This window comes from Callithrix jacchus, chromosome 5 (genome assembly GCF_049354715.1).
Source record: "Callithrix jacchus isolate 240 chromosome 5, calJac240_pri, whole genome shotgun sequence".
In the NCBI taxonomy this organism is placed as follows: Eukaryota; Metazoa; Chordata; class Mammalia; order Primates; family Cebidae; genus Callithrix; species Callithrix jacchus.
The window spans coordinates 75,394,487-75,408,215 of NC_133506.1; the positions used below are offsets into that span (position 1 = coordinate 75,394,487).

The 13,729-nt window shown below is 52.1% G+C and overlaps 1 protein-coding gene and 1 long non-coding RNA gene across 6 annotated transcripts in view; one reads left to right on the forward strand and one right to left on the reverse strand.

Annotated features, from left to right (window-relative positions):
• The window catches only part of PIK3R5 (phosphoinositide-3-kinase regulatory subunit 5), an 82,525-nt gene that overhangs the window by 6,140 nt on the left and 62,656 nt on the right, over positions 1-13,729 (reverse strand). For 3 of the 5 annotated variants that reach the window (XM_035300010.3, XM_035300012.3, XM_035300013.2), the window contains 9 exons: positions 7,994-8,063; positions 4,552-4,726; positions 3,815-3,968; positions 3,016-3,099; positions 2,075-2,795; positions 1,441-1,603; positions 1,023-1,148; positions 442-570; positions 220-313 (listed from right to left, as the gene is read on the reverse strand). In XM_035300010.3, coding sequence (XP_035155901.3) covers positions 220-313; positions 442-570; positions 1,023-1,148; positions 1,441-1,603; positions 2,075-2,795; positions 3,016-3,099; positions 3,815-3,968; positions 4,552-4,726; positions 7,994-8,063 — 1,716 coding nt within the window. The remainder of the gene's footprint in view (positions 1-219; positions 314-441; positions 571-1,022; positions 1,149-1,440; positions 1,604-2,074; positions 2,796-3,015; positions 3,100-3,814; positions 3,969-4,551; positions 4,727-7,993; positions 8,064-13,729) is intronic. The other 2 variants (XM_035300011.3, XM_054255837.2) reach the window with 1 other exon arrangement.
• LOC144582577 (uncharacterized) lies at positions 1,482-3,579 on the forward strand. Its single transcript, XR_013535577.1, has 3 exons — positions 1,482-1,606; positions 2,442-2,560; positions 3,443-3,579. It is a non-coding gene; the product is annotated as an uncharacterized LOC144582577 (long non-coding RNA).

Genomic DNA, 13,729 nt, shown 5'->3' on the forward strand with positions numbered 1-13,729 from the left:
TGTGACCACACCTTCTCAGGGTCCTGCCTCCCCAGGGCCCCGCCCCCTGTAACACCACCTTCCCATGTCTCTGCCTCCCAGTAACACTGCCTCCCCATGGCCCTGCCTCCTGGGTAACCCCACCTCCTTGTAGCCCTGCTTCCCAGGTAACCCCACCTCCCCAGAGCTCTGAGTCCCAGGCCCCACCTCCCCTCCCACCTGGGCTCAGGCAGTACCCACCCGAAGCCTTGATGGCACGTGTGGCAGCCGAGTGACCCAGCTCCAAAGAGTGGATGAAGATCTCTGTCGTCTTCTCCCCAGTGATGAAGGTCAGCTGGAGAGGAGAGGAGCATGTACATCAGTGTGAACCTCCTGGGAGCCTATTTGGCCCTTCCAGTGTAGAGCTTCTGGCTGCCCAGGGGGCAGGTGGGGAAGAGGTGGCGCGGGGCAAGGCAGCCTTACCTCGGTCTGATAGACTTGCAGCAGCACCGGCCTGGCGGCAAAGCGGCAGTAGTAGAGTAGCATGTCGGCCAGGATGGGCAACTGGGCAGGGGACCCCTCCAGGGTCTGGGCTTCAGCCTTCAGGGGCTGCTGTGGCCAGAGGGAAGGGGGGCCATGTAAGGGGGGTAAGTGGATAGAGGGCAGAAAGGAGCAAGAATAAGTGAGGAAGAGAGAAGACAGACACAGAGACAGCTGGCCAGGAGGAAGCAGGGGAGGGCCGGCACCCAGCCTCCCTGCCCCTTGCCTGACCCACCAGCCTCCGGGGGAGGCTTCTGCTTAGCCAGACAAGGCCGGGCATTGAGGAAGGGGGCTGAAATCTGAGGTCCCCCGACCCTTCTGATGGCCCTCCTCTGTCACTGCAGTGGCCCCAGCTCTTGCCCTCAGTATCCTGAGTTCAGGCGCAGCCCTGCTTCTCACTCACATTACCTGCCCTTTTCCAAGAGAGCCCAAGTACTGCATGGAGGCCTTAAGCTGGATTCCCTAAATGAGGCCGGGTGACTACAGCCAGTGGGCCCTGTTCCCCAACCCCAGGGGCCACTTACCTGACACAAGACTTCAGGGGGAAGGTGCATAAGGCCCAGCACATTGCGCTCATACCAGGGGTCCAGCATGCCGAGGTAGTGGGAGATGTTGTTGGTGCTCTCCTCCCATGGGGCCGTGCCCAGCTCCTAGGGCAAGCAACAAGGGTCATTCCCAGCTCCCCAGGAGGCCTGCCCATCCTTGCTCCAGGGCTTTGGATGGTACCTGCAGCTCCAAGCTGAGCTTCTCCCTGCCCTTGGGGAAGTATGACAGTTTTCAGCCTTTGTCATATGGCAATATGTCATGTCCAAGTGCAGGGAGTGGCCAGGCAGGGAGAGGTGTCTCATCAATACAAGGGATTGCATTCCGTGACTTCCAATTGACTTCCTTCAGGTAGCCAGAACTCTTTCCCACCCCACTGGCCCAGGGCTGGGAACGTACTCCAAGGCTGGAGTGCCTAGGGCAGTCTGTCGGGGGTGAGGGTGTCTGGCTCCGAGGGGGTGGACAGGCACCAGGGCTGGTTCCGTGGCTTCGCTTCACAGGCACGTAGAAGAACTGAAGTTTGAAGAACCGTGTGAGGAGTGGGCGATTGTTCTCCAGCCGCCTGGTAAGAAGAAGATGGTGAGAAGGGGGCCAGGCATGGTGGCCTCATGCCTGAAATCCAGCACTTTGGGAGGCCGGAGTGGGTGGCTACGCCTGTAATCCCAGCACTTTGGGAGGCTGTGGTGGGTGGATCACAAGGTCAGGAGTTTGAGACCAGCCTGGGCAACATGGTGAAAGTCTGTCTCTACTAAAAATACAAAAATTAGCTGGGCATGGTGGCATGCCTGTAGTCCTAGCTACTCAGGAGGCTGAGGCAGCTGAATCGCTTGAACCCAGGAGGCAGACGCTGCAGTGAACCAAGATTGTGCCACTGCACTCCAGCCTGGGCAACAGAGCAAGACTGTCTCAAAAAAAAGAGAAAGAGAAAGGAACTTTTGGTTCCTCTGGGGTCCTGAACCTCAGGCCCCAGATTCCACCAGCACAACAACACTGTTACCCAGGGCAGAGCAATGCCCCCGATTATGGCTCTTACCGAAGGTTGCTGTACGCCCGAGCAACCTTCCCTGAAATCCGATCTGAGCCAAAGACAACAACACGTAGTGTGGAAGCCTTGGGATCCTCATCTCCACTCAGGAAGGGGCGGCGGCGCTGGTGGCGTGAAGCAGGGGCCAGAAGCCAGCTGGGCAGCTGGGTACCAAGTTTGGGCTGGGGCAGGGAGCGAGAGCGCTGTGCCCGGGAAGGAGGTGCTGCTGGTTCATCCAGGGGGCTGCAGAGGCTCCCTGCCCGCCGCAGGGGCAGGGCTGTGTCCGGGCTGCCCTCCAGGCTCCGAGAGTCCCTCCGAAGTACCAGCTGGCTGGTGCTCTTGAAGAGTTTATAGATCCTGTTGAACTTCTGCCCAGGCCTGCAGTGGCTGCGGTGTTCCTGGCTGCTACGCCTCCTGGGCCACTCGGAGGAGCTCTCCTCGCTGTCCTCCACATAGCCGCTGTCCATGCCATCCGAGAGGCCTGAGACAAAGGAGGTCAGCAGCTGGCGTGACAGGGCTGGCCCTGAGGCCTGGGAGGATGCAAGGGATAGGGTGGAGTCGTGGGATGCCAAAGAGCTTGTGGAGAGCAGGGAGTCCCTCTCGGCACAATGCCCATCAGTTTCCAAGTCCTCTTCCTCCTCCTCCTCCTCCTCTTCCTCTTCTTCATCATCTCCCAGGATCCCTGGCTGGAGTAGCTCCTGTTCCTTGAGCAGGATTTCCTGCAGGATGTCTGCAGGAAAGCAAGGCCAGCACTGTCTGGGTGTCTGGAACCCTGAATCCCTTCCTGCATTCCCTTTAGAGGGGAGACAGCAGAAGGATCCAGGGCCAGCCCAGGACTCCTAGCACTGCCCCCTGCTCTGCTTTGAGCCAGCTCTGGTGGGAGAGCTTTGGGGACAGGGGTGGGAGCTGGGCAGACAGTGTGGGGCATGGGTGTCACCAGGACCCCTTACCAAAGCTGTCCTGGTTCCAGCTGTAGGTGTAGCACCGTGCGACAGGGATGGGGATGGTATGGAGCTTCCCTGGTTTTGCAGTGTCTGTAAGAACAGGGCGGATAGGAGAAGAGGGCTGGAAAGAGACCTTGGAGATTGGCCAGTCTCATTGCCTTGGAGAAGAGATCAGAGAGAGAGTTGGAGAAGGATTGGCACAGAGAGCTGGGGTGCTGGGCTCCCAGCCAGAGGGCCCTTCTTTCAAGCACACCATATAGACACCATGCCCTTTAGGAGCTCTGTGAATGTGGCCAAGCCACAAGCTCTGAGCCTTATTTGACAATGCTCCTGTGGGAGAATAATAGTACTAGCCCAGAAGGTTTTCATGAGGAATATTGTAACAGGGACTGCTAATTGCTCTCAAAATCTGTGCTCCCTTCTATGGTAACAGAGTTGTAGAGAGGAGGTTTCCCAGGCTCCTCTGGGGCAAGATGTGGCCACGTGACCAAGGCAGGCTCAGAGGAACAGGTGGGGAAGTGATGTGCCCAGTTTCTACATCACCTTCAGCAGAAAAGCCCAGGCTTTGGCCTTGTAAGTACTTTTTTTCTCTTCCCACAAGCTGCCATCATGATGGCACCCCCACCCTGTCCCTATAGATAGGAATGACACCCTAGGGAATGGCAGAGCAGAGAGATGCTAAAGCAGCTGAGTCCCTGAGAGACTGTGTGAAGCAGAGCCACCAGGCCCGCCTGAACCGTGCACCTTGGGAGCTAGAATAGGCCATGGGGAATGTGGGCAGAGCCCCCTCTCCCAAGAGCCTCACCTAACACTGCAGGGAAGCCAGCTTTTTCTCCCACTGCCTGCAGCTTGGTCCTGAGCCACCGCCGGGCTTCCGTGGCATCCCCGATGCCAGATGCCAGCTCCTGTGCCTCTGCGGTCTCCGTGAAGATGTCCTCAAGCTCTGCCAGGGTCTTGGCCTGAAACCCCAGAAGGAGATGGGCTTTGCTTCTGGACCATGAACTAGCTGCCCAACTGTTCCCATTCCTAGGTTCTTACTGAGGGAGGCAGTGATCTGTCCGCTCCCAGCCTCATCACCCATCTCCTACCCACAGCTGGCCAGACAGCTAGGCCTCTCCCTGCCCTTCCATTCTCAGGAAATGGTCAGGAGAGAAAAGACCAGAGCCATGGCACCGCAGTTAGAGGGTACTTCAGAGTTCCTCACTATACCCCAGAGAGGGGAGGGAGCTGTGCAGGGTGACACAGCTGACCTGTGACAGAGCCAGGCCTAGATGCCAGGTCTTCAGCCCAAAGCTCATTCTCATTCCTATGGCATATGCCATCTTCTAAGGCACTAGTAATCAGCGTCCAGCCCCACTGGTCAGGATCCGGCACACCAGAAATCACCCTCAAGGAGGCCAGCCTTCCAGCCACCACCCCACCATGTCACTTGGGATACAGGAGACTTGTATACTCAGGGAATGGTGGCTGAGGTCAAGCAGGGAGAGGGCACTACCTCTCTGGAGAGGTGTCCCACCAGAGCCCCAGGCCCCAGGTACATACCTGCAGCCTGCAGTGCAGGCCTGGAACATCACAGTGGGCCCCAAAGGTGGCCTGGAAGGCATGCAGGAGCAGGGTGGTATAGGCGCTGTGAGGTGAGTGTCCGGGGGTGCTCAGCTTATTGGCTACAGCGAGGAACTCGGCCTGCACTTCCACTGGGTTCAGTAGCAGCACGGTGCTGGGGACACAGGGGACCAGCTATGGCACCAGGGGGTGGGCAGGATGCCGGGGCGCAGCCACCCACCTGCTGATGCTCTGCTCCACCGAGGCCAGGGCCTCCGCCAGCCCAGGCAGAGCTGGAGGAAGTGGCAACAGGAGGCCAGGACAGAGGCAGCAGCTGCAGGGCCCAGGTTCCCAGGGAAAGGCGTGGGGTTTGCTGCTGAACATTTTCCAGCTTGGTGCTTTCAAAGATCTTTTCAAAACAGAACTTCATCTTTAAAAGTAAACGTATTTAATTTTTATATAAACATCTTTTTCCTATGAGACAAGTGAGTGGATGCAAGGTTACTCAGATGAGGATCATATTTTAGGCAAGGTGACTTGAAGCCAAGCAACCAGTTTTCAGGGGGAGCTGGGCAGTGACATGGCATAGTGCTGTGTAGTCTGAGTGGGGTCTGACGTTGCTCGTGGCATGGGGCCACATTTGCCCATAGGAGGGGGTGCCTAGTCAGAGTGCATCTTCTTCCTCCACTCGTGGGGGACACCTTTTCTCATCAGCGCAAAGCCATGATACGGGCTGGCATTGGCGGGGAGGAGAGTGTGTGCCCAGCCACTGCTACCTCCCTTCCTGAGGGACACTCAGATTCCCTCTTAGTGCCAGTGTTTAAATTTCTTTATCATGGAAACTTTCAAACATATCCCCAATTAAAAGAATCATGGGGAGCTGATCACTCTGTGTTTACAGTTCACAACACATGGCTGTTCTCACTTCCCCCATGCCAACCCCTCCATCACTACACGACCTCAAAGCAGATTCAAGCCATCATGGCTTTGTATCCATACATGCTTTAGTATGAACTGCGTGTGATGGCTCTCTCCTAATTCCACACTGTGTTCAAACCCAGTGCACAGGAGTACCGTGCAGGCAGCATTCCCTCTAGGCTCTGTGGATGTCGGTGCCCGAGGACAGGGCAGAGACAGGACTAGTCTCTCGTCAAAATTCCCATCATTTGGTTAGAAACTAACTTTGATTTCTCTAAGAAAGAAAAAGAAGGTGGGCAGCTGTGTGTGGTGGCTCCCACCTGTCATCCCAGCCCTTTGGGAGGCCAAGGCGGGCGGATCACAAGGTCAAAAAATTGAGACCATTCTGGCCAACATGGTGAAATCCTGTATCTACTAAAAATACAAAAAGCTGGGCGTGGTGGCATGCACCTGTAGTTCCAGCCACTCAGGAGGCTGAGGCAGGAGAATTGCTTGAACCCGGAAGGCAGAGGTTGCAGTGAGCCAAGATCACACCATTGCACTCCAACCTGGTGACAGAGCGAGACTCCAAAAAAAGAAAAAAAAGAAAAGGAAAAAGAAAAAGGAGGTGGGCTTACATAAACAGCCCCTTATAACCCTCTCCCTTGCTAAGTGCTGGATCCTTTCTTCCACAGACGTGTGCTAAGCACCACCATGTGCAGGACGAGCCCAGCAGAGCCACTGCCCTCACCAGCTCGCATAATTTCTCTGCGGAAGAGCTTATCATCACTCTCAATTTATAGATAATGAAAGTGAGAGCATCTCTCAACATTAAGCTCTTTCTACAAATCTCTTGGTGGCGCACTTCCCTTATGTGAAAAACCCCTTCTCACAGGGTTAACGTGAGGATTAAATGAGTCAGCACATGTAACCATGCTTAGAATGGTGCCTGGGCGACAGAGCAAGACTCCATATCAAAAGCAAAACAAAACAAAAAAAAACAAAAAGGCCAGGCAGCACTTTGAGAGGATGAAGTGGGCGGATCACCTGAGGTCATGAGTTCAAGATCAGCCTGACCAACATGAAGAAACCCCGTCTCTAGTGAAAATACAAAATTAGCCAGGCATGGTGGCACATGCCTGTAATCCCAGCTACTTGGGAGGCTGAGGCAGGAGAATCACTTGAACCCAGGAGGCAGAGGATGCAGTGAGCCAAGATCACGCCATTGCACTCCAGCCTGGGCAACAAGAGTGAAACTCCGTCTCAAAAAAATAAAAATAAAAAATAAAATAATGGTGCTTAGAGTCCTAGTAAGGGTCTAAAAGGTGTTGATGATTGATTCTTCAGCCCACCAGAAGCGCCTTATTTACTTAGTAAACTACAACATTTCAGCATCCTTTCCTTCTCTCTCAACATCTAGCATTTTGTTTGTTTTTACCTAGAGGAAGGTAAAGAGGTGTTGCTCAGGGGAGTGAGTGGGAAGTGAACCCGGGGGGCTGGGAATGGGGAGGGCCAGGGGGACCTATAATTTCTGAGCTGATGAAGGCCAGGGTCCCTGGGCTCCCAACATGTTAAGGTGAGACAGCACCCAACTCTTCGAGTCCTGCAGAGGGTCCTCCGAATGGGCAACCCCCTGCCGTCTAGTGCTTTTCAAACTGCAGGTCAGGACCCAGAAGTGGGTCATGAAATCATCTGGGGAGTCGAGTTTGTTTCTTAAATGAAACAGAATAAAATAGAGCTCATCCTATGTCATAAGAATAAGTTTCGGGGCCGGGCACGGTGGCTCACGCCTGTAATCCCAGCACTTTGGGAGGCCAAGGTGGGTGGATCACGATGTCAAGAGATTGAGACCACCTGGTCAACATGGTGAAACCCCGTCTCTACTAAAAATACAAAAATTAGCCTGGCGTGATTGCACATGCCTGTAATCCCAGCTACTCAGGAGGCTGAGGCAGGAGAATTGCCTGAACCCAGGAGGCGGAGGTTGCAGTGAGCCGAGATCACGCCATTGCACTCCAGCCTGGGTAATAAGAGTAAAACTCTGTCTCAAAAAAAAAAAATAATAAGTTTCGTTTCAGGGGTGTGTGTGTGTACCAGGCTGTATTTTTCTTGTAAGTCCTGTTCAGAAAGTTTGGAAACAGTTTTAGTAACAGGCAGAAAGAGACTATAGAAAGTCTCATGGGCTTCTGAGTAAGCCTGAGGGTTAAATCCTGGCTCAGACCCTTGTTAGCTGTGTGGACTTGGGGAAATTGCTTGGCCTCTCTGACCTCCAGTTCCTCATCTGAAAACAATAACACCTGGCACAATGGATGCAGACCTCTTTAAGAATCTGGTGAAAGACCCTCAGCATAGAAAAAAACCTGGACACAAAATGTCACCAGCAGTGCTGGGGGTTCCCAGTTTCCTGGAAGCCTGTATCTTGCTGGCTGGGGTGGACGGGGTGGGTGAGGGCATTGGATGTTTGGGGAGGATAGGGTGAAGGTGGAACAGTGCAGAGGTCCCAAACGCCCTCCTCCCTGTTTCTCCGTCCCCCAAGAGCACTCACACAGTGGAGCTGCGGTGACTCCTGATGGGCAGGCCCTGCTCAGCCCTCACCAGCCTCTGGTAGGAGATCCCTGTGGGCCAACAAGAAAATAGTTCACGGGCTGGTCAGTTTCTTCAGCATCCTCCTTGTGCCTCGTGGTGAGCAGGCCCTAGACAATCAGGTTGGAAGTTCCCAGATGGAGCTCAGGAGGAGCTGCTCTGTGGACCCTCCAGCATGCCTAGCAGTTGGCTTCTGTGCATCCTTTTATACCTCACTAGCCATATCCCCACCTCTGCCTCCAACACCAAAAATCAGTCCTGGGCCTCACCGTCTTCTGGATTTCTGTGGCCTCTCTGACTGCCCTCCTTTCCTAAGAGCTTCCTACTCTCCTTGCAGCCCAGGTCCTGGCCCCAGGCTTGGAGGCAGCCTCGCTGGACAGAAAGGGATCCAGGGTGAGAGCCCAGGTCAGAAACCTGAGTTCTAGTCCAGCTCTTCTGCGTGGCCGTGGGCAGGTCGCTTTATCCCTGGGCCTCAATTTCTCCCAGGAAGGGCAGATGAAATCAGTGGCCTCTGAGTTCTTTCTCAGTCTATGATTCCCAGGCCCTACCATGGCTCAACCACCTCCAATTTTCTCTCTTCAGAGACTGGGAGGCAGAGCATTGTGGAAGGCAAAACCTGGGCCCAGGAGGCTGCCACATCTCATGCTGCCCGGCTATTCCTTGGTCCGTGCCGCAGCCCCCTCCCCCAGTCCTGGGTGCCTTCCTGCTCTGCTAGGCACCTCTCAGTCCATCCACTTTGCCTTAGCTCTAGCCAGGCAGCGAGTTTTGAATTCTGCACCCTCCTCTGCTCCCATACCTCCCCTTCTCTGCCTGGTGTCCTCCCTGCTCAGAGGCATTGCATCCCAGGGTCTGCTCCCAGCCCGCACCCCCTTCCTCCTTGGGCCTTCCCCCTCTCCGTCTCCTCTGACCTCAGAATGCTGAGACGAAACACACCAAAGGTTTTCCTCTGGTTTCTGCAACGTGACTCTGTTCTGCACAGCCATTGCTTTACACTGTCTATTCAGTTCTATGTTAACCATAAGGAGGAGATGAAACAGCAAGTGTGAGTTCACTCCCTCACAGAGCAGGGGCTGGGGACTCGGCGTGGTGGGCTGCCTTCGTGTCATAGCTTGGAAATAGGCCCAGGGTAGTCCCCATCGAGGGCAGGGCCACCCTGAACTGGGACTGAGCTGGGAACCTGCAGGACATCCCCTCAGAAGTACAAGTCCCGACTGGGGGTTTAAAGACAGCTATAAATAGGCTGTGATGTCCCTTTAGTCAAAGGCAGAAAGTTGCCATATAATGCTCTTCTAACTTGGGACCTAATTGCTTTGATTTTTGGCCTTTCATGTGATGTTTACTTTATGTAATCATCACATATTTAGAAATGAATGTTATGTCTATTTTGCCAGGGAAGTCCCTGACACAGTGGCTGATGTAATCATCAGGACTTGGGGCACCATCTGGTGGCCACTCACATGCATTACAGAGAAGAGATCCTCACCCGCTCTCCAACCACCCCAACATAATACTGTAGTTACCATAGTAGAAGCAAACAGATTATCCCCCAACTCCCTGATCATAAAACACACAGACACGCAAAATCTCTTGACCTTATTTCTCTTTTCTTTTACTATTTAATGTTTTTAACAGGTAACCCACACCCCACTAACCCCATTTCTTCACTGCCACTTGTGCCTCTGTTGACCTGGGACATCCAGGCAGTCACACTCCAGGAAGCTGTGGGCTGTGACATCACTCTCCCTTTACATCAGGTTTCTTTCAAAACTCTCAGCCATTGGCTTCCAAACCCTCCTACCCTCCTGACCCTGCTCTCCTGAAGCTTGGCAATGTTTTCCAACTTTTGTTCTGGAGTGCTCGATACTGTTGACAACCTTCTTTTCGAAGCTCCTTCATCTCCTCTTGTCTCTAGGATGAACTGCAGTTTCTAACATCTACATCCATGTGCCTTAGTCTCATTTTAGGATTGTGCTACGGTTGGAACCAGAAGCTGCTTCGTATGAGCTATGTGAACTCCATGTGACTGTTGTTCTATGTTTTCTGTTGCTTTAATAGGGGATATTTAGGAGGGTACCTGTGCCTCTTGGCACACCCTGACCCAGAGAGAGTTATTTTCAGAGTTGCTTGGCTGGTGCTGAATACCCAAGATACCAACAGTTCCCAAGTGGAGCCTATGGTCATCCAATAAACTCCCGCCCTCACCCTGAAAACACTGTCAAACCCCCTCCTCAGCCTCTCTTGGTAATGGACGCCCCTGCTTAGCATGGGGTGTGGGGTTTGGCGATAATTAACTGGTGGGCTTGGCTCTGAGCTGGGAACAAATTAGAAAAGTCTGTGCAATGTGAAGGAGGCTTTAATCCTAGTAACTTTTTTACAGACAGACCCCTTTGAGCCTGGCTTAGAAATTGTATTGCCAAGTCCCCATTTGCTGGTGTGTGCTGTGAGGTTGGAAATGTCTCCTAGAATCCTATGTGGGCTTGGTTTTCACAATGGTACCTGGTGATGCCAGGGAGGCCATGAATGCTAAGTAGGGTGGGCAATATCAATTCCAGGACCCTTAACTCCACCCTCCACTCCCCAAACAGGGAAGCTGCACGGTGGAGCCTTGGGTTAACAGACACTTCTCTCCCTTTCATCTTAGATCACATCCTTCCTTGGTCCCCCATCCCTTAGGAGATGGGAACAGCTTTCTGAGTTTAGCTTCTTAGATCAAGATTAGTCCAAGGGCTAAACAAAAACCTTGCCTGGGTTGTTCCTGCGTCAGGCCCTGGCAAGTAGGAAATCAAGAAGAGTCACTCCATACAGGCCAAGAATGGGGTGGGCAGGCAGCACACAGTCATAGTGAAGGTCCAGCTCCTGGCCCAGGTGTCCAAGACCCTTCTCAATTGAGCCTTGTTTGCCCAACAAAGCTGCCACTCTTTTTCAAAGTTGCAAGTAGGTGGACATTCTGCACAGAACAGCTAACTGTGAAGATCCAGGACCCATGAAAATCACAATGTCTGCCATCAAGCAAACACTGGTATTAACAACACACTAACGGACAGGTCCATGCCAAGGGTGATGTGGGTACTTGGACCTGGGGGAGGCAAGCAGCAACCACATCTGACACTTTCCTCTTAGAGGGGAACACCAAGATTCCATAAAGTCAACAGGGTGGAAGCAGGGCCTAGTCCCAACTGCACTGCAACCCCCAAATGAGACTAAATCAGGTTGGTTCTCCAGCATCTATGATTAATAGAATTAATCATTAGATTAAGGAATTTTAGTTATAGAGAATATATACAAACCCTTTTGGAAGGCCTAAGGGTTTTTACTATAATACTTGGCTGAAGGCAGCCTTGTCCCCTTAGTTAAATAAATTAGAGTAGAAACAAAGGAATTTGAGGAGTTTACCTAACTAACTTATTCGTTAGTTAGGTTTGTTAGTTAGTTTACCTAACTAGTTTACTAACCCTTACTCATTCCGGATGGCTCTCGGGGGAGATCGACCAGGGATATTATCCACTAACGGTGTTTGCTTTAGGCCTCAGAACCTGGCCTTTAATATTCACCCTCTAGTGGTTTTGACTCAAAACCTCTGTCATTTAATGTGTGCTGAATAAAGGCTGGTGAGCTCAGTGTGTTGTTGCTGGCAGCTGCTATCTCTTTATATCACTATCCTCAAGTGTCTGTGAGTGGCCATGAACACCCCAGCCCACTCCTTCACTGTATTCTGTGTGTGTGGATTTATTCATTTGTTGTTGAGTCAGGGTCTGTAGGACAGACTCCTGCAGGTGGTGACCCTGACACATATCAACTCATGGTGGACAGTTTGAGTCTGACATACATCATGCCCTGAAGCAGACACAAGGCACAACACTCCCCACAGCTGGGTTTCTCTTACACTTCCCTCCTCACCCATGTGCAGCTCCTTCCTGCTCCCCATCTCTAGGGTCCTGGACTCCAGGGAGGCTGGAGGAATTGGGAACTCATGGCTGTGGGCCTCAACAGGGCCTGGGTGGGAAGTGAAGCACAGCTTTCAGGTGAATAAACAAAGGAGGAGAGGACACAGCAAGGGAGGCTTGAAATTCCTGGCCACTGGGAGTCCAGGAGCAGAGACATGGAAGGTGGAAGGGATGTGGCTAGGAAGCCAAGAGGGAAATACTGGGGAGAAGGAACCCACTGGGCAGACTTCCATGCAGGCAGAGGAGATGTGAGTTCCTGGAATGAAAGGCCAGTGATACCACAAGATATATGCTGCTCTGAACAAGCATAGTGACCCCACGGAAATTCCTGCTGGATGAGGTCTCCAGCTTTGCAGAGCCACTGGGCTTGTGGGGGGCAGAGTGAGAGTGAGAGTGAGAGAGTGAGAGAGAGAGAGAGAGACAGAGAGACAGAGAGACAGAGAGACAGAGACTAGCTTTCATAAGATTAAGGCATTGTTGTTTGGGTCTGTCTGCTATAGGCAGCCAGCTCAGGCCTAACTGATCACACCCTGTGATTTCTGGAATACCTTCCCTCTACTCTTTCCCCTAAATCTTCCCCATCTTCTAGTCAGTGATGGTTGATGTCCTTCAAGAGGTCTCAACCTTTCATTCCATAAACAGAGACAAAAAGTATAAAATGCAAATGTGTCTGTGATCAGTAATGTCTCAAGAGAAATGTATCACCACTGAAGAACATTCTGAATTCACCTGACACCAGCTGATAGGCAAAACTGACCTAACTCAGGTTTGTTCCTCATTTGATAGGAGGTCAAAGGGTATGAAGCCATTAAGCATCCCAAAGGGAAAGGGGCAGGAGAAATTCCCCAAGCAAGGAGAGTGCTTATAAAAAGACAGCCTGGGTAACCCAGGGTCACGCAGCCATCTGTCAGTGCCTCTTGGTAGAAACACAGCTTTATGCAAATGTGAAAAGGATATAATATGACTTTTGGTATCCAAGATATGTGGGTTCAAGTGGTAGAACTCTTGTCAGCTGTGTAACCATAGGCAAGTTACTTAAATGTCAGGCCTTCAGTTTCAGCATCCAAAAAATGGAAATAATAGTAACTACCCTTGGCCAGTTGTGGTGACTCATGCTTGTAATCCCAGCACTTTGGGAGGCTGAGATGGGCGGATCACAAGGTCAAGAGATTGAGACCATCCTGGCCTAACATACTGAAACCCCGTCTCTACTCAAAATACAAAAATGAGCTGGGTGTGGTGGTGTGTACCTGTAATCTCAGCTACTCAAGAGGCTGAGACAGGAGAACTGCTTAAACCCAGGAGGCGGAGGTTGCAGTGAGTGGAGATTGCACCACTACACTCCAGCCTGGCAAGAAGAAGTAACTACCCATGGAGATGCTCTGACGGTGAGATGGGACCAACCTGGGACGGTGCTTCATATGCCTTAATCAACCCTGGCATCACTGCTCTTCTCCTCCCTATCATCATCAGTGATAAGTATAATTCTACTTTTGACGGAGGCTCAGAGAGCCTAAGTAACTTGTCTAAGGTCATCAGCTAATAAGCAACAAACTATAGGTCTTTGTCATGCTAGGGTTCACATTCCCTCTTTTATACTTTACTTTGTAGCTTGGACAAGAAATACTGAACTTCATTTTCTCAAAATCATTTCCCATTTTATAATGAAAATAACATGACTTTTCTTTCTTCCCCTGCAGATGAGATGCAATCCTTGAGGTTTGTGTGCTCTGAAAATTGCAGAGCTGTTTGCA